The following is a 20,508-nucleotide window of genomic DNA, read 5'->3' on the forward strand; positions in this document are numbered from 1 at the left end:
CTCAGACTTGTGAAGTTACCTTCAGGCAGCAGTATCACAGGTAAATCCTGGCTCCCCCCAATAGCAGGTTTGCTTCTTCCTCTCTCTGCCTCCCACTGAGCCGCTCACATAATGTTAAGAATGGACAGTTTTCTGCTGCCCACGTGTCTCTGGGGAAGCCCTCTCAGATGTGTCTCCCGCTAGGCTGCTCCTGTTGGGCCATGCCAGGTGGCAGCGAGCACCCAGCGCTGGCTTGCTCGCCATGGACAGACGTGAGTGACTGGAACGATCAACACAGAGTTCAATGGTACCTGGGCTCGTACAGGGGAAGTATCTCACTTCTGCACCCCCTCCCCGGGTTTGATCACTAGTTTTATCATGTGATAGCGACACAGGATGGTTGTCAAAGTCTGATGGGTCAGCTGATCATGTCTGACCTGAGGCCTGGGAGGGCGAGGGTACTGAGGAGGGGCGTATCTGATGAAGAATTAAGTACGTGGCTCGCTGCCAGTTTTAAACTAAAGGGTTTGAATCAGTCCTGTCACAATGGGGAGGTTTCCCTCATGGGCTGCAGGAGCCTGGGACAGCAGGATAGGAGTCTGCCAGAGTTGCTCCCAGCACAGGATGGATCCCACCCAACCACCCAGGGCAACCCACGAGATACTGAGAACCAACGACTAGTTACGGCTCCCTGATTCTCCACCCTAGCTTTGATTAGAGTAGGTTAGAAACCAGGGATACCTGGAGACCATGGGACAGCTGGAGCACATGATGCTCCAGCCCCACTCCACCTCCCCTCTGCAGCAGGGCTGCAAGGAAGGAGGCATAGCAACTAGCTATGCCCTCTCTAAGGCCACTGAGGACTCTTGGGTGATTTTCTGCCTTTGTGTTGCAGTGCTCAGGTAAAGGGAGCAGAACAGGTGCAGATTCTCTGTGTTTTGTATTGATGGTGCCACTCCCCACCACACACATCCTCAGCCGGAAACATGAAACTGACAGAAGATGCTGGAGGAACATGGACCAATATCAGAAGGACCCACTGAGGTCTGGTGTGTGACAGGCATCTTTGTGAGGAAGGCACTGAGGAAGCATCTGAGATATGGCAACAGCGCTGCCTCTCCCAGGTATTGCTGGCTACAGAAAACAGAGCTGCACACTTCAAAAGTAAACTTCGGCTTCCAGTGTCTCCAACGTACCTTTAGAAGAGTGTCCCCTAGAACACCCAGCTCTGAACGGTCACAGTGTGGCTGGGAAGTGGCGCTCCATTCAAATGCATGAGGGAAAGTGACACCCTGGTAGTGGGATGCCCATGGGAAAGTTCCCTCAAGCTTTTAGAGGAAGGGGAGCCATCCAGATATATCCTGACTCAAGGGCACACACTGAGACGTTTGTACCCAAGATCTGATCCGCAGAGCTTTTTTCTATAAAATGCATTTGCGTACGTGGACTAAATCGGTCTTTAAAAAAATCCGCCCACCAAGACAGACAACCTCTACAATCTGAAGTGAATGGTAAATTGCAGCTGCTAGCAATTTAAATTTTAAATGTACCTGCCAGCTGGGAATTATTAAAAAGAAGTTAGACAGCAGTACCATCAAACATGCATCTCATGAATGTGGGTTACCCTTATCTTCCTTTCCACTCCTGCCTCATGCTGCTTGTTGCTCTGACTCCTGAAGTCCCCTCTAATGTTCCATTGCAAACTCCATGGGCCAGAGACCATAACTTACTTGTTCTGCAAAGCACAAAACTACCTTCATATGCTGCTTGAATAAAGAATGCAATGCACGCAGCCCAGGAGGGAGAGAACAGAAAGGCACAGCTGGCACAGGCTCAAGCAAGGCGTAGTGAGGACTAGGGTGCCATGCAAACTGTCCCCGTCCGGCCACGCCAACAAACCTGCAACCTCACTGGGACCAACCCACCGCCCCAGCCACAGTCAGCCTGGTATATAAGTGCAGAACATGGATGTCAAAGAGTGACAAGCTGTGGTGTTTGGGGCAACACCAAGAAATGGGGCTGAACAGGCACAAGCCACCGGATTAGTTTCTCTTTTGAGCTGATGCAGGGTCTGAGCTCTTTTCCAGACATGAACATCCCATATTAACGGTGAAGCTTGGCACACAAGCAGGGGGAAAAGGGTAATTAGAGCAGTTAAAACAGTATCAGTTGGACCTAGAGACTGAAGTACTGAGGTTGTGTAATTCCTGAAAACAGGAAGGTCTGTAAAGCAAAGGGAGAACACTCCACTCTGTAGATCTCTCTTGCTTTGGCTTATTACACCCTATGTGACCTTCTAATCCCATACAAGTTAATCGCCCTTCTCATCTGTTCTGTTCAAACTAGCAAACTCATCTCCAAGGAGCACAGCGGGGGGGGGGGGGAGCTCCCACTGACCCACCTCTTTAAGACTGATCATAGCCATGTAGACCACGTTTGTGCCATCTCGCTTGAAATGCGTGTGAGGCTTGTCCTTGAGAACGAAGACGATATCGGCAGGGATGTTGTCTGGCGTGGCATCTCCTTCTTTGGGAAAGGTGATTTTGGTTCCTTCTTTCCACCCCCTTTTAATGACAATGTTCAATATCTTATCCTCGGTCCTTGTGGTTCTCCCGTCAGGGTTCAGCCGCCGGCGGGTGATTTTCATCCTTTTGGTAGAGCCGTGGTAGATTTCTTCCAGGGAGACCCTGAGCTCGTGGATGATGGGTGGGTCCTGGACCTTTCTTCTTGTGTGGAGAGGCTCCGGGTGCCGTCGATGGACTCCATTGATGCCGTTGAAGCCGAACCGTCCAAAGGCGCTGAAAGGGTCATCGTCGTCATCGATATCCATGTCTTCCTGATCGAACCCATTGAATGCCCGGGAGCGACTGCTGGCAAAGAAGATGTCGAAGGGATTGGAGCCGCCGAAGAAAGAAGCAAAGGTGGCGTGTGGGTCTCCGTGGAAGGTGTAGTGGAAAGTGTTGCCGGAGCCGCCAGAGGAACCGCCTCCAGTTTTGAGCCCTAGAACACAGCAAGGAAAGGACAACGTTAACAAAATCCATTGCAGAAGAAGGTTGTTCCCTTCTAGTCCTGCCGGACGCACAGGGAATGCAGACAGAGCAACAGCTGGGCCACCCTGACTAGACTTTTGTTGTTTTTTTCTAATATGCAGCATGGGAACCAAAGGTGGAATTCAGTCTTGGTGTTGCAAGCTCCTTTCTACCACTCTCTAGGCAGCAGGATCCCACACAGCCTCTCACATCCCTCCTTCACCCCCAACCTGGCCACAGTCTGCGTCCTTTTTCCACTGGAGAAACTAGCTAGCAGTTATCTTCTGAGCAAAGCTGAGCAAACTTATCTTCCCGAGCTAGAAGGTGGGGGTTCTTGGCGTGCTGCTGCCCGCAGGCACCAGTTACCGGCCAATGGGAGCCGCGGAGTTGGCGCTCGGGGCAGGGGCAGCGTGTGGAGACAACCCCCCACCCCCGGGGCCAAAGGGACGTGCCGACTGCTTCCAGGAGTGGCGCAGAGCAAGGGTGGGCAGGAAGCTGCCTTAGCCCTGCTGCGCTGCTGGTGTTGGCGGCAGCGGTGGCCCCCGGGCCCTTTTAAATAGCTGGGGGTGGCAGGCAGGGCTGGGAGACACTATGAGGGAGGTGCACGGAGGCAGCAGGCGGGGCCAGGGAAGAGACCTGGCCCCGAACATTGGTGGAGCTAGGCCCCCGGGCCCTGAATATTCCTGGAGCACAGGCACCATGGGCCCATATAACTCGCTGCCCCTGCATGCAAGGCTCCTAAGCATAATCTTCCTGTGTTCCTTCCTGCTGTACTGCAGAAAGCAATTCGGTCTCTGTAAATCTGTTAAATTTCACAGCATGGCAACTGCTGGAGTCCAACGACGATATGGACTAGGCAGTTGATGGCTCTTTCAGACTAATTTAGTGACACAAATTAGAAGTCCAAGTTCCGACAAAGGCAGGCCTGAATACTCTCTTTATGTCAGCAGTACATTACCCCCTGAACACCCCGTTCATGCTGTGATCTATTGCATCTCCCAAGGCGTCTGAACTGCACCATGGACTCATGGCCCAGCAGTGGCATACTTTGCAATTTATGAAAGGCTTTGAACTCAGTGAGCAATTGTGGAGTCAGGGCTTTTTCACACAGACTGATGGGAGGTCAGCATTTATACACTAACTAGCCTCTCCACCACAAATGAGCGTGCGAGTGAGAAACACACTACACTCTCAGATGAAAGGGGCTAACATGAGGGCCACAAAGTACTTTGCAATCGAAGTCATGGCTCAACAACCTGAGATATTAGTATCAGGTCTTGTTGATGATGGGAGTCAAGTTTGAGGGGGGATGATGGCTTTTTGTTTTTAAAAAATACTCGCTTTCCCCTGCACCATGACCAGCCCAGGTCAGTCAGTGGAGTGGCGCTCAGGAGCAGAACCCAGAGATAAGAACAGCAGCAAATAAGTTGGATATTTATTTCTTTTGGTAACTAGCAAAAGATCTTAAACTAGGGCTTCTCTCAGGCCCCACCCAGCCCAGAAGCCTGCTCCTACTTGATTCTGCTCAGACACCGTACGTTTATATCTGTCCACAGCAAACCCCTGGAAGTTCCTACACAGCCAGGGTGTGAGGCAGACAGCCCCTCTCAAAAGTGTATCTACAATAAAAACACAAAGAGGATCACTAAGGTGCCCAGCAGGTCACGCAGGGCTGGGGGCAGACTTCTTCCAGTGTCCCCCTCACATGCCACATGCTTTGGGACGTTGTGTCACATGCTTTTGATTGGAGGGGTCAAGAAGGGGTCTAACCAAGCCCAGCTCAGTGTCTATTTTCAGCTCTCCACTTACAAAATAGTGCTATTTCTGAAAAGCTGACGTCCTGTGCCAACCCCTCCAGTCAGAGCGAGCAGCAGGAGATGCAAGCCAGGCAAAAGCAGGACAAACTTCTTGTTCTTTTCTCTCGGTCTTGACGGATGAGTTTGCCTTGGGATGCAGAGGTCTTTTGTTGGCTTGAACAAAATACACATAAGCGAAGGCTCCCCGTCTGCCAGCCACACACCTTAAGCCTCCACAACACTGTGCAAAGGGGACTTAGGCTTGGAAGCACATGTAAGACCAGTACATATACTGAAACTGATCTGCATCAAATTTAATCTAGTCTGCAAATATTCTTCTTTTCTTTTGCCCAAGGCCTTGTGGGGGTGAGGGGTGGTGTGCTGTCTGAGCCCCCTTGCCCAGTCCCGCAAAAGCCCAGCATCACAGCAGGTCTCCTTCTACCCGTGCTAGCCTGTTGGGGCTGATCTAGTGTCCCAAACCTGGCAAAGAACGGAACTGGAGGTCCGCCCCCAGTGCTTTCAAGTAGGTGGTTAGACAGACACCCCCCCTCCCACATCAGAACATCTACGTGATCCTCCGGCAACAGCTAATGCTGCATTTGTGTCACAGCAACACTCAGACATCAGCAGTTTGATTCTGCTGTGGAACGGAGCAGAAGGCACGAGCTGGGCTCACGTGAGCAAAGAGAGGCTGTCTCTGTGCACGAGAAGGTACTGGCAACCACCAGCAGGGCACATTGCGACTCGGGGCTTCTTTCTAGGTCTGCCTCCCTCCAGGGCACGCTACTGCAAAGGCGCTAAACTACTGCTAACCCTTCTCTCAAGGCTTCTAGAAAGGGAGGCGTCCAGTTACCAGTGTGGGTGAGTTCTGCACATGACCTGTCTGGCCATACAAGGCATGTATCTAGCCCGCGTCACTGCTGTATGGGAGCACCTCACAACCCACTGAGGGGGGCAGGGCTGTCTCCCCTATTGCACAAATGAGGGGCTGAGGCAGAGAGAGACTAAGGACTTGCCCAAGGTCACACAGGATGCCTCACACAGAAGCCTTGAGAGATGGGTTAGCGTGTTTGGTGCCGTTACAGGGACCCATGTCTCCCAGTCCCAGGCTAGAATCCTTCCTACTGAACCAACCTTCCTCTCATCCCACATAAACTCCTCAAACAGGATGCAAGGGGTATGGCTGGGCGTGGGGTCAATTTCACCAACTATGGCCAGATGACAAGCCCCTTCTTCCTTGGAGGGAAGAGAGTTTCAGTGTTTGAATTCCACCCCAGGATTCAAACCCCCCTGTGAGAGGGTTCCCAGTCCACGTGTTGCTTTGTGAATGGTTTAATTTCGTTTAGAAACAGCTGGTCAGTTTCCTCTGGATTCTTCCCTCCACACTCAAAGAAACAAAGCCATTAATTTCCTCTTGCCTCCCCTTCTGGCCAGGAGCAGCCATGCTTTGCCTGGATGCCACCCGCCAGTTTGAGGCGCCAGCAATGGAAGAACCCTTGACAGGCTCTTTTGAACAGAGGCTGCTTAGTCACTGAGGCTGATTTGATTTTTGACATTGCCATTAATTACTTAGTTGCTCCTGCAGGGCAAGTTGTCCCTTCCCAAACCACTGAGAAGCAGCACGGTTTGGATTTCATGGTCCGCCACAAATGGAAGAGATCGGAAGAGTCTGTGTTAGCACCCACTAAAGGCTCCTAACAGAGGAGAGCAATGAGAGACTTGTTTGCACAGCCCATGGCATGTGACAGTGGTGAAGCCCAGAATGTTTCCATTGGCCCTAGCAGTATAAACTGGGAAGCAGACGGAAATCATGGGAAAATGCCTAGCCTGATCCTACTTCTGCACCCGAGCCTTTAGGACAAGGTGGGGGAAGAGCTGAGGCCTTATTATCCCTAACCCTCAAAGGCCAGTTACTACCTGCTGTGTCACCACCCCCCGCCGGAACTCAGCTGTGCATGTGTGGGAGTCACGTGGCGCCGGCTAGTAGAATTCTATCCAGACCACAGTCAAAGAGATGAAACACTGATAAAGGGGAGGGAGACCAGTGCTACAGCACAGATCTTAGCTCCTGAACGGGGCTGTGGGGAGTCCCTTCTGTCCAGCTCAGCACCATGAAAGTTCATAGGGTAAGGAGCCACTGACACCAAGAATAAACTCAAGTTCTCAGTTACAGTTGGCATTTGAGCCTCACAGTTGTGGGGGCAGCGATTTCTGGAGGGTGATTCCATGGGATACGCTGGCAGCATCAGCGTCCAATGGGAGAAAATGAAACCGGCTGCCAACCCCACTGAATATTGGCAAAATACAGAATGTGGAACCCAAAAGGGGAGACAAAGGATCAGACGCTGCCCATGCTGTTCCTCCCCTGACCCCACAGGGACCATCATCTGCTGGCGTGGCCAAGGGCAGAGCCTAGGCCCTAGCACTGTGTATTTATTCTGACTGCTAATCCAGCACTGAAGCAGTCTGGCATGAGTAGGGCCCTACCAAATTCACAGTCCACTTTGGTCAATTTCCCAGTGCGAAGATTTTGAAAATAATAAATTCTATGATTTCAGCCACTTAAATCTGAAATGTCACGGTGTGGTGATTGTAGGGGTCCTGACCCAAAAAGGAGTTGTGGGGCGGGGGGGTCCACAAGGTTACTGTGGGGGGGGGGGGGTCGCGGGACTGCTACCCTTACTTCTGCGCTGCTGCCCCTGCCTTCAGAGCTGAGCAGCTGGAGAGCGACAGCTGCTGGCGGGGAGCCCAGCTCTGAAGGCAGAGCCCTGCCAGCTGCAGCGCAGAAGTAAGGGTGGCCTGGTCTGGTATCACCACCCTTATTTCTGCGCTGCTGCTGGGGGGTGCTGCCTTCAAAGCTGGGCACCCAGCTAACAGCTGCTGCTCTCCGGCAGCCCAGCTCTGAATTCAGCACAGAAGTAAGGGTGGCCATACCCCAACGCCCCTAAAATAACCTGGTGACCTCCCAGCAACTCCTTTTTGGGTCAGGACCCCCAATTCGAGAAACACTGGTCTCCCCTGTGAAATCTGTATACTATAGGGTAAACGCCCACATTTCACCGTCTGTAACACGTTTTTCATGGCCATGAATTTGGTAGGGCCCTAGGCCTGAGGAACGTGCCCTGGGATGGCGCACTAAGCTGGACTCTATGCAGACAGGCTGTCTTTGAACCCCATTCCCTTCACAGAAGGGCACCTGCTGGCAGGAATGGGCTTGGAGAGGCTCTGAATGGGGACAATGCAGACAGGGTGCATGAAGTGAACACATTTCTTCAGCGGCAGTTTAGATCCCCTGTTCAGTTTTACATCAACCTCAGGTTTGCCTGGAGCTGGGCTTCTTCAAGGACCAAGCAATGTTTAAGAAAGCTCCACCATCTCCTGGCAGCAGGGGAGAAAACTGGGATATCCACAGACCTGGGGAAGCAGCAGTGTGCAGGGAGATGAAAGTTGAGGTCACTGCAAAGCCCACAGGTGACCCACCTTCCTGGTCAGACCAAGCCATGAGGTGAGAAACTGCTGACATTTAGCATCCAACATGCTTTAAAGCATCTATAAACAACACAGTTACTGCAGCTTTTACCTGTCAATCTAAACAGGGCAGCACAGGAGCGAGGGAGAGTCAGGACTATTAAATCTCAGCCAGTCATTCCCTCAGGGCCCTGGGAGGTTCTTCTCCAGTGTCCTTTTTCTAGAGCTTAATACAGTGCTTCGTGATGGCACTCTCCCTTCTCCCGTGGGGAGCCTCTCTCACCCTCAATTCAGCTGTGTTTGCCTTTCAATTTAATCCCCCCATTCCTAGTTACACCCCAACAGAAATAAAAGTCTTGTTCTGATGAATCCTCCCAGAGGGTTTGTTTTTTCACTGGAGGCAGGTGATTCTGATTTTAGACAGCAGAGGACTGCTGCAGTTCAGACAGTCCATCGCAGCAGCGACATACTTAACTGGCTCAGTCACGGGCAAGTGATTTTAAGAGTGAGAACTTCCAGGATGGAGATTTTCTAAAACTTTTGTGGGCCTCTCTTACTTGCTTAGATAAACCAGAAAAATTAGCAACCCCAGCTCTCAATAAAGCTTCCAAGCCACGCACTGGGAATTACAGCAGCCCCACCTTCTGGGCAGCACGCGGAGGCACTAAGTGAGAGCGCCTTCCTGTCACCATTTCCCAAAGACGCTCTTCAGTTCTCTTCACATGTTGCTGGTGTGCCTAGTTCTCCCATACCCAGAGGGAGAGGATTGAGACTCTTGCCACTAATCATTCAAACAGCATCACGCTAAGAACAGAGACTTTGGTTGCTAACTGTAGAGAGATCCCTTTCTGCTCCCGAGGGCACAAAGGTATCTTTGACCCCTGCATATTTATGGTGATGCCTCAGAAAAGCTGATGCACCTACTCATTAAGCCTCTTGGGAGAATACATCTTGCTACCTGAGCAGCCTGTTTACACCAGACCTTCTGCTCTTTTAAGTGCTAAACTCTTTTGCTGATTAATGCAAATGCTATTCTCTGCTCTCTTCATCCTCAGCAAATAGGGCTGCAGAAGCTTTCATATTCTACTAATAAGGCTGTGTGTGGTGGAACAGCTCCCTACTCCATGCCAACAGGGAGACAACAGCAGCGACTTCATTTCAAAACAAGAATCTATTACTTAAATTGGGAAAGGCTTTGAAACATGTAGGTCAGTACATACCAGCAAGAACAAGAGGAAAAAAGAGTGGAACTAGTGCATAAGTAACACTACTGCACAGACACACTAAGCCCCAGTGAAAGGAAAAAGGGGGAAGAGAGTGTTTGTAGCTAGAGAATCTGTGTGAAGGAAAGAGTTAGTAGAGAGTTATTCTGCAGCCCATATCTGATCGAGGATATGAACACCTTTCATATCCTCGTGATTCAGCCTTCAGAATAATGGGGTGAAAAGCGAAGAAGTGTCCATTTTGTTCATGAAACTATCAGAGTGAGCGGCAATGACTGCCTTGATTTAGCTCCCCGTACATCCTTCTTCCTTATCTAACTGGCATCTTTGTCTGATGAGGGCAGGGAGCGCCAGGTGGTGCCCAGGAGTTGGGATTGCATGCTGAAGACTGGCTTTGATTGGACACAGAATAATTAGTCAAGAACTGGGTCAAGCGATTCTCTTTGGCTCTTAGGAGAGACGGCATCGTCTGGGTGTTTGTTCTTCCCAGCTTGGGTAGTAGTAACCTTGTTTGAGAGGCAGGAATGAGTCATTGGGATAATTCCGGACATGCCACTCACGCCGGTGAAGGTTAGCTACCTTTTTTTAACGTATAAACGCTTTCTTGCTTACAGCAGCACACTGAAACCCCACACGCCACCAAGCCATTTGCCATCCCAGCCCCTTACCTTCTTCCCCATATTGATCATAGACAGCCCTTTTCTTGGGATCACTCAGGACATCATATGCCTCTGCAATCTCCTTGAACTTCTCCTCTGCACTGGGGTCTTTGTTTTTATCAGGGTGATACTTCAGGGCCATTTTCCGATAAGCTTTCTTGATCTCATCTTCATTTGCTCCAGACTGGAGCCCCAAGGTCTTGTAATAATCTTTTCCCATGACTGCAACGTTGCCTCCGGTCGAGTCTTTATTCCTGAAAGGAGATAGACAGCGCTCTGTAATGCATGTATTGCACGACAGCTTTAGGGGAACCGGCAAATCTCCTGCTCCCCCACACCACAGACTTACCCCAGACCAACTTCAGGTTCCCATCACAGCCACGGTCAGCTCTCCATAACCTTTGCCCAATTTACATCTTACACATTTTCTGTTAAGGGACCAATTCAAGACCCTGCAACACATTTCACCATGTCTAGTGGTCAAAGCAGGGCATTGGAAAACAGGCCCCTGGGGACTATTTCCCACTCCTTTAGCCTTTCTGTGCCTCAATTTCCCAACCTGTAAAATAGGAATTATGCTGCTCCCTCTCTGTGACGTGCATTGAAATTTATGGATACAAAGTGCTATGCCAGTGCACAGTACTGTTATATGGCTGATGTGACAAATAATGTCACATGAGGCTGTAACCTGAGCGGCAGTTCTGCCCACTTGTGAATGGGCGTGGGTGCATGGGGGAGGAAAGTCTAGGGTGGCCAGACAGCAAGTGTGAAAAATCGGGACAGGAGGTGGGGGGGTAATAGGTGCCTACAGAAGAAAAAGCCTCAAATATTGGGATGGTCCCTATAAAAATCGGGACATCTGATCACCCTAGGAAAGTCTAAACTCAGCAGCCCCTCTCCCAAGGGCAGCAACCTCACATGGCTTCACCGGCGAGGTCCCCCGCTTGCCTGGGTCCTCCAGGGAAGGAAGAAACCAGGACCGTAAATTTCTAATGCAAAAAACAAGCAGAACTTTAACAAAAAAGCCAAACCAATTTGAGGGGACCCTTTTGCCCCAGTGATAGGGAGAAGTTGGAGCCAAAGGGGCTTGCGTGCTGCGCAGTTCACCTTAAAGGAACCTGAAACATTTTGTTCTGCAAAGTGATTGGCGTTCATCTGGGGATAAGTGCTTCTCACCACGCAAGAGCTATAATTTGTATGTAAAGAAGACAACGGATGAAGCTGTTAGACAGAAATATCTTGTGATGATGGGAAGATATTTATAAAGTGTTTTCTAGCCTAGCTTAGACTATGTTAAAGAGTCTGAAACTAACGAATTATGTGGCAATAAGTTAGAAATATCAGTAGCCTGAGGCATGGCTAAGTCTCGTATCCTGACACAGTGCAATGAAGTCAGCCACAAATAATAAACTCACTGGATTCACTTTCTCCATGGCATGGGACAGCCTGAAAGGCAGGGAGATGGGCAGGCCTGCCCTAAGGCATAGGACACCTAGCTGGCACGGAACCCAGGAAAGGGACTGGGGCAGACAATGGCATTCCACAGGCACCATGCTGAAGCCTGAAAGCTGTCAGAGTCATGGAGGATCGGGAGAACAGCTGGAGATGTACACATGCTCAGAGATCTAGGGCAGGAGTTATAGCAAAGGCTCAGCAAAGTTTACATTTCTCAGATGTCTCTTCCCAACGTCCTGCTTCCTAAAGAGGCACATTCAGGGCCTGAGTGAGGAAGGTGAGCAAGAAGGATGTTTGTGCAGAACTGATTTCATTGGTAATTGGAAATAATTACCCCATATGCAGCAGTAGCAATTGCTGGAAGCACACCCAGAATCTCAGGCCTGCACACAAGTAGCGTAGGAGTTCTATTGTTAGAGATATAAGAAGGCCTCTGGGGGCGTAAAGAGCATCCCACAGCATTCTCCCAGCCTCGCTTCTAAATGCCAGCACGTTTCTGTACCCATACACCCGCAAAGCATTCCAGCTTCCGTGCCAGCCTGCGTTTCAAAACCCACACGCACATTACCAGATTCTCTCTCCCTTGCCCACAATACTGGTCTGCTGGCTCCTAATACAAGGGGAGAAACATGACGGGACTGGAATGCCACCGAGTGATATTGAGCTGAAAGCTTGTTTTCCTAGGTACCCAGGTGCTAATGTCTCTGACACACAGCCTTTCCTCTCCATGTACACACACAAACACTTGTCTGGGCTCTCTGCATCTTGCGATTAGACTACCATGACATCCTCTTTGCTGGCTTTGATAAACGCCATCTTCTCCCGCTCACATCAATTTAAAATGCTGCCGCCATGATAATTTTCTTCGCTCCTCTCTTTGACCTTATTACCTCTCTCTTTGCATCCCTCTGTTGGCTCCCGTCTCTATCCTGCCAACAGAAAGTATTTGCCCGCGCTTTCAAGGCCCTTCATGGCCTATCCCCAGCCTACCCATCGTCTCTTATTCACTAGTGAGATGTTGACTCCTGCCTCCTATTGGCCAGTGATGCCGGCCTTCATCACTCACTTCCCAGTCTTCAAACAAGCACCTTCGTGCTTTCTCCCACGCTGCACCTCACACCGGTAGGCACTCCCCATACAGATCCCCACAGCTATCTCATGGTCCTCCTTCACGCGCTCCTTTGCCGTGACACCAGTGACAAACCTGACAATTAGGCAGCTGGGGTGCTAAGACCATGCCTGTCCTGCTGACCAATACCGGGTACAGCTACACTTCCAGGTGGAGATGTGTGACGTTACTGATCCTAATCTGGGACTGTATAGATCATCGTTGCAACCAAAGTCCTGTAGTGGCACCAAATCTTGTATAAAGGGGGTCAAATGAGGTGTCTAAGATGAGGTTATGGTTTGCTGGTTATGATTATGCTATCTGTTTGCATGAATCATTTTTGTATTTAAAGATATAAGTATTGGCTCTAGACTGTCTGTATTTCAAACTTGTGCTGTGCTTCTGCGGGACACCCCAGACAAGTTGGTGTCAGCTCTGCCTAGCCTGCTGGATGGCCCATTAAGGACCATCAGCTACACACCTGACCCCTTGAGAGAAGGCAGACACGCCTTGTGACTCAGCAAGGTATGCAGGGACCTGCCTATGGACCCAACCCTGAGGTGTTTCCAGGCCACGGGATGGGCAGCTTGTCTTTGGGACAAAGAAAGAAAGACCACATGGCAAGAGACTGTAAAAGCTGCTGCAGCTCCTCCATCTGGTCTTCAGTCCTACTTCTTACCTCTGGAGGGACTTTGCTACCCTGAAGCTTTGAACCAAGGACTGATGACCCATCCCAGCTGTGGATGTTCTCCAGGTTCTTTGAACCTGCCGTTTATTCCATCACTGCTGCAAGCCTGAACCAAGAACTTTGCCATTACTGTATGCAATTCAGCTCTCATCTGTATCTTTTTCCTTTTATGAATAAACCTTTAGATTTTAGATTCTAAAGGATTGGCAACAGTGTGATTTGTGGGTAAGATCTGATTTGTATAGTGACCTGGGTCTGGGGCTTGGTCCTTTGGGATCGAAAGAACCTTTTTTCTTTTACTGGGGTATTTGGTTTTATCCCACTGGCTAACCACAAGTCACACAAGCAATTCCCTTACACACCCCAGTTTCCCAGTATCTCCAGCAGTGCCACTCGTTATGGGGACAAATGGTTATGAAAACCAAAGTCCTCTCTCTCTGGCTGGTTGGGTTTGCCTTGGTGTGCATAGAAACCCCAGCCTGGGGCTGTAACTGCCCTGCTTGAAGCAGTTTGTCCTGAATTGGCACTCTCGGTTGGGTCCCGCCAGAACCAGCATCATTACAAGATTAAGTAGATGTTAATCTCCGGCTTAAGGAGATGTTTCGGTGCTCGCTGTGATTGAGCTAGGAGGCTAAAAAAATAGCAGTGTAACAGCGATGGCAGGAGCACCGGGAGGGGTTAGCCACCCCGAGTGCATACCGCCCAAGACGGTAGGTCTGTACTTGGGGTGGCTAACCCTCCAGCCACAGCAGGTACATGTCTATTTTTAGGGTGACCATGTTTCTTCAAACTGGAATTTACGCCTCCAGCTCACAGTGTATACAGACATCCCCTTGTCTTCTTGCTTCCTTGTGCTTCTTCATCCACTTGTTCATATCCATCCTCCCATCATACACTTATATTGTGATGATGGCCAGGGACCATCCTTTTATTGTGTCTGTACTATGCTTAGTACAATGGGGTCTCGGTCTGCGACTGAGGCTTCCAGGCACTATCGCAATACAAATAAATAAAACAGACAGGCCAATGGTCATCTAGCTCAATATTCTATCTGACAGTGGGCCATGTCAGATGCTTCAGAGGAAGACAAACCTCCCATCATGCACCTAACCAAGCAAGAGCAAGCAACATAGAAAGAGGCAAATTTCTTCCTGACCCCTGAAGCATGATGAACCTATGCCCTGAACCATGAAGATGGAAAGCCTTGAATGTTATCCCCATTACTGTAACTGCAGATGCTATTAGTTTCTAACTGATCTGTTTTAGTACTCTCACCTCTGGATCAGTGGAACACAAAAGTGCAGGACTTTGGCTCCTACCCAATGCAGACAGTCCAACCTTGGGGAGGGAATTACCCTGCCAAAAAAGACTGATTCTTTCTGCCTGTCTCTGGCAGAAGTTAAAGATTCTAGATGCACTTTTACAAGAGAAAAGGACAGTTCCAGTGTCCAGTCCTAGAGGCCTGGCCAATATTCTCTCTCTCAAAGACTCCGGTTTCCACAAACGTGTACTTGCCCACACGGTTACTGCACCACAGTCCTAGGCTATCTAACAGTTAAGAAAGGCTGCCTATTAAAGCCAGCTTCTATTCTGCTCCTACAACGCTGCCACTGTCAGCTCCTGGGAGGGGTAGGAAGCATAGGGGAAGGACTTGTAGGTTATGCAAGAACCTCATTTGATAGGTAATCGCCATGTTCTAGTCACATTGTGGCTGCCTTCCTAAATGCCCTTCATCAGGTTGGGGGAAGAGGAAAAAGAAGAAAACGTGCAGTAGCTTTTGAAGCCGTAAAGTCTTTTGTCTGACGACTGCCCAAGCTCAGAGAGGCTTTTTCAAGCAGGGCATCTGAGAAAAAGCAGCATGCAGAGATTTCCCCAGAAAGGCGCCCAGAACAGGGGCAGTTATATGGCCAGTCTCAGAGAGCATCACAAAAACTTGCAGGTCATTCAGTGGGTTAGCCACATTTCTGACGCAACACTGCATGTGTGCACTGATAAAACACGATGCTGACCCTCTATTAGCTCCCCTCCCACCCTCCCAGAATCAGCTGTCTATTTCCACAACTCTTCTGTCAGATTCTGCTGGATCACACTTTCTAGATTCCCATTTAACTGTGAATCAGCCGGGAGGCACTCTGGGCCAAGATTTTCAAAATGGACTAGTGATTTCAGTGCCTGAAATTTCGGGTCCCAGCTGAGACACTGTAAGGTGGACTGAATTCCAGAAATTACTGAACACTAACCCTTGAAAATCAGGGACTTTTCAGGAGCTTCAAGTTGGTGACCCAAAAACGGAGATGCCTCATATAACTAGCCACTTTTGAAAACCTTAGTCCTGGCCTCTAGCATGGCATCAGATAGTGCTATTTCTGGGGTCAGTGAGACAGCTGAATATTAATCATTTGATATAATCATCCTGCTATGTTCATGGAAAGCAGCAATCCTGTATAAATGGAGGTCATAAGATTTTCCATCTCTAACGTCCAATTCTGTGGTCATGACATGATGACACTGACGTCAGAAGACCATTCACAAGACAAAGATGGGTGCTGATGGAGAGCTCTTTGGTTTATAACGCATTTGTCTTCATTAATGAGCATTTATGGAAAATACACAAGCAAGAGACAAGTAAACTGACTTACCGAAACTTTAGAAACATATTCAATGTCCAAGCACTCATTTTTAAAGGCTCTAACTTTATTTTAAACATCAAACTGGCAACAAATTCTTCAACCCTTGGTGCTAACAGTTACCAAGACTTCTTCTGGTCTGGAATGGGTGCCGGTACGGGATGGAAAGAAGAGAATTACTTCCTCAGAGCATAAGCAACTGCAAAGGCACTCAGTTCTGCAGTTGCTATTCTGACAGCATGGAAGAGATTCCTCAATAAAGAATGAGGCATTTCCTGTTCAGCCGAACGGCTCTGGACCTCCGCTGACCTTCGCTCTGAGACCAGCCATCACAGGTCTAAAATGGGAAGGATGGAAGGGTTGACTGCTGGAAACAGAACTTCCAAGTGAGCTGAGCGGTTCAGAAAGCAGCCCCCATGCGTGATGAAAAAGCTTTCCTTTGTGTGCTTTCTAGCAGCCTTAAGCAATCCCCTCCCCGTTACAGAACGGGGAAGAAACCATTCAATGAAGTCACTTGACAAGCAGTAATTCTCCCTAATTGGTTTCTTGCTGCTTGCTTAGACTGAAAGAGCACTGGTCCGTATAATTCAGGCTGCAATTCATCATGCACAATTCCCAGAGTAAGACCCTTTTATTAGTCGGCTCGGACGTCCTTGTCATTTATAAACGTGGTGTCAGAAAGGATGAGGTGGCTCTGGAACTGCAGAGTTGGTTAGTTACCTTTATCTTCTCTAACACAGCCACCTACTGCAGTTAAGCAGGTAAGAGGGTGGATGTAGTTAGAGCGGGGAATACACTGTCCCCTGGCTTCACCAAAAATTAATTGTTTGACGTCTCAATTGTGTCAGTGGCACTTTATTCCACGGACAAACCAGAGACAGAGAAAACTAGGACAGTGACACTTTCTAAGTCAGAAAAAAGTAACAGTGACCATTTTGGACCTTCCTGTCCTCCCCTTTAAGATCCCAGGCTCAGTGTATGCCTGTTTCCCTAGCGGCCAGCACGCTGTATTCACTGCTCTGCCCCTTCTCCCCCCGAGCAGAAAGGGGTTTATGAACACTGCATTTTCAAACAGAGGAACTCTCCCAAATGCAGACGCATTTCCAATGCTCCCATCCCTGCGGCATCTGATGGATGCCACTTTCAGACTGGATATCACAGAACTTCTTAGAAATCACCTTCATGCATATGTTTATTGCTCTCACTGCAGGTCACCAGTAACACTGAGTTTCTTCACAGTCATTCAGGATCTCTCAGATAAAAGACCAACAGCAGGATAACAAACCGTGTTCTCAACAAAAAAGAAAGGTAGTTCTGATTGCACAGTATATCACTCATTTAAAAGAGACAGTTCGGGCTCACTGCACAGTAACATAGCACTACCAGAGCACGGCTTCATGCCTCACCTGAGAAAATACTGCATCTGAAATTAAGTCACAGCCATCAGCAAGTCCCTTACTTTCTTCCATTGTTAACTCCACGCTTGTAACATGCACTCAAGTACTGGAGGTCACAGGCGGAGTACATTTAGATATAAAATGCCCAGAGAGATCTGCGAGTTAGCAAAACAAAAAAACAAACAAACAAACAAACAAACAAAAACTCCCCATTCCCCAAACAATGTACGATGTTCTGTCCCCTTCAAACAATCTAACATAAACTGCTGAATTCTAGAGAAACCCAGACCAGCCAGCTCTTTAGAACTCGGGACAATTTCCTGCTCAGTGAACGACTGTTATTTCATTAAAACAAAAAGGACACCGATTACACACAGATCAGCGAGGCAGGATACGGAAAGACCTAGATGCACCTAAGGAATCTAAGACAGGCAACAGAAAGGCAGACCCGAACTGACACAAGGGTTTGCAACTAAACAAAAGTTTCTTCATCTTAAAACTCAGACATAAATGAGAGCCTCTAAATCAGAGAAGTATTAAGTCAGAAGATACCTCTCCATGCGACTCCAGAAGAGCAGAATTGCTGGCATGTCAGCCGAACAGAGTCACCTGCAGCCCGCCCGATCCCAGCCAAGACCAAGTTTGGTAAGGCTGACAAGACAGCCTTAGTGAGACTTTACCAGGGCAGGGAGAGCTGCCAGCCTGGAGTAACCATCCAGAAATGTCATGACTACACCAAGTGAATCATCACTAGTTCCCACACAGCGCAGCCCCCAAAGCCCCCCCCCCCCCCGCTAGTCAGTCCCCCCGCATGGAACCACTGCTGGAACACAGGGTCCAGGGACCTGAGAGTGGTAACGAGTTAACCCTTCCCCTGCCAGAGCCTCCCACACAACCAGGGGCAGCATGTCACCAGCAGCAGCCACACCCGCCCGGGGGAGTAGGTTGGGGGAGACGGGGCAACACTCTGCCACCGTCGCAATGGTTATGTGAAGGGAACAGGATGTTACAACACTCAGACCTGTGCTGCCCCCTCCCCCAGTGTGTGTGTGTGTGGGGGGCCCTGACACTCAGCCCCGTACCCCTCTCCCGGGTGCGCATGCGGGGGGGGCCCTGACACTCAGCCCCGTGCCCCTCTCCCGGGTGCCCACGCGGGGGGGGGCCCTGACACTCAGCCCCGTGCCCCTCCCCCGGGTGCGCGTGGGGAGGGGGCCCTGACACTCAGCCCCGTGCCCCTCCCCTGGGTGCCCACGCGGGGGGGGGGCCCTGACACTCAGCCCCGTGCCCCTCCCCCGGGTGCTCACGCGGGGGGGGGCCCTGACACTCAGCCCCGTGCCCCTCCCCCGGGTGCCCACGCGGGGGGGGGCCCTGACACTCAGCCCCGTGCCCCTCCCCCGGGTGCGCGTGGGGAGGGGGCCCTGACACTCAGCCCCGTGCCCCTCCCCCGGGTGCCCACGCGGGGGGGGGGCCCTGACACTCAGCCCCGTGCCCCTCCCCCGGGTGCCCACGCGGGGGGGGGGCCCTGACACTCAGCCCCGTGCCCCTCCCCCGGGTGCCCACGCGGGGGGGGGGCCCTGACACTCAGCCCCGTGCCCCTCCCCCGGGTGCCCACGCGGGGGGGGGCCCTGACACTCAGCCCCGTGCCCCTCCCCCGGGTGCCCACCCGGGGGGGGGCCCTGACACTCAGCCCCGTGCCCCTCCCCCGGGTGCGCGTGGGGAGGGGGCCCTGACACTCAGCCCCGTGCCCCTCCCCCGGGTGCCCACGCGGGGGGGGGGCCCTGACACTCAGCCCCGTGCCCCTCCCCCGGGTGCCCACGCGGGGGGGGGGCCCTGACACTCAGCCCCGTGCCCCTCCCCCGGGTGCCCACGCGGGGGGGGGCCCTGACACTCAGCCCCGTGCCCCTCCCCCGGGTGCGCGTGGGGAGGGGGGGGCCCTGACACTCAGCCCCCCCTCCCCCGGATGCGCACGCGGGGGGGCCCCCCTGACACTCAGCCCCGTGCCCCTCCCCCGGGTGCGCGTGGGGAGGGGGGGGCCCTGACACTCAGCCCCCCCTCCCCCGGATGCGCACGCGGGGGGGCCCCCCTGACACTCAGCCCCCCCCTTCCCGGGTGCGCGCGGGGGGGGGGACCCCCGACCCCCCGCTCCCCAGCGGTCTCGGCGGTGGCCCCCCCCGCACTCACCGCTCTCGCCGTCCCAGGCAGCCGCGCACACTGAGGCTCCGCCAGCCACCTCCCCCCGAGCCAGCCGGGCCGTGACGTGAGGGGGAGCCCGCCCCCGCATAGCAACCCGCCGGCCCACCCACAAGCCCACGGCCGGCCCTCGAAATCCCATTGGCCACTGCGGCTGCCAATCCCGACATCCGCCTACTCTCATTGGTCTGGCCGGGGGGGCGGCTCCCAGGCGTGCTGCCGTAGGAAACGGCCCGGAGTGTCTGCCACTTCCCAGGTGCGAGTGGTTCATTTCCCTATCGATCACACGCTAGTGCCCGCCTCCCACCCCCTCTCATTGGTCGGAGAAACCCAGCGCCGCCCATAGCGGCTTATTATTGGTCCATCTGACTCCGTCACAACGCGCCCTGCGCTTTCTCATTGGCTCCTCTAACATGCAGCCAAGTGGAATCCCTGGGGAATCTTCTGGAAGTCCTGTGACATCACTAGAGAGGGACCCTGTGACATCACTGAGGGGAGCCTGTGACATCACTAGAGAGGGACCCTGTGACATCACTGGGGGGAGCCTGTGACATCACTAGAGAGGGAGGGGGCCCCCTGGGGGTTATCACTTGTGGGGGGGGGGGAGCTGCAGCCCTGTGGGGGTTGGGGGGCCGGGGAGAGGGAGGTGGCAGCTGCATCGGGGGCTGCACCTGCTGAGGGCTGGGTGCCAGGAGCCTCCCCCTGCGGAGTGGCCCCGACACCCTCTGCGGCCCGGAAAGCCCCACTCAGGGCCCCCCAGTCGCCAGATTAAAAAAACTAATGCATCTGCGGGTGCTGATTGGCCGCCTGGTTTCTGAGCCGTTTCCTCGTTTTTCTCCACCACCGGCAGGGCCGGCGTGTGACTCTTTTAACAATGAGAGCTGTGATT

The 20,508-nt window shown here is 51.8% G+C and overlaps 1 protein-coding gene across 6 annotated transcripts in view; it reads right to left on the reverse strand.

The window, feature by feature from the left end:
- The window catches only part of DNAJB5 (DnaJ heat shock protein family (Hsp40) member B5), a 29,536-nt gene extending 9,819 nt beyond the window's left edge, over nucleotides 1–19,717 (reverse strand). The window contains exons 1-5 of one of the 6 annotated variants that reach the window (XM_073343329.1): nucleotides 19,611–19,667; nucleotides 17,439–17,535; nucleotides 16,045–16,369; nucleotides 10,164–10,408; nucleotides 2,381–2,979 (exon numbers count right to left, since the gene is read on the reverse strand). In XM_073343329.1, the coding sequence (XP_073199430.1) occupies nucleotides 2,381–2,979; nucleotides 10,164–10,408; nucleotides 16,045–16,112 (912 nt within the window). In that variant the 5' untranslated portion in view covers nucleotides 16,113–16,369; nucleotides 17,439–17,535; nucleotides 19,611–19,667. The other 5 variants (XM_073343330.1, XM_073343328.1, XM_073343327.1 and 2 more) reach the window with 5 other exon arrangements.
- Between the last annotated feature and the right edge of the window lie 791 nt (nucleotides 19,718–20,508).

Source organism: Lepidochelys kempii, chromosome 5 (assembly GCF_965140265.1).
Source record: "Lepidochelys kempii isolate rLepKem1 chromosome 5, rLepKem1.hap2, whole genome shotgun sequence".
Taxonomy (NCBI): domain Eukaryota; kingdom Metazoa; phylum Chordata; order Testudines; family Cheloniidae; genus Lepidochelys; species Lepidochelys kempii.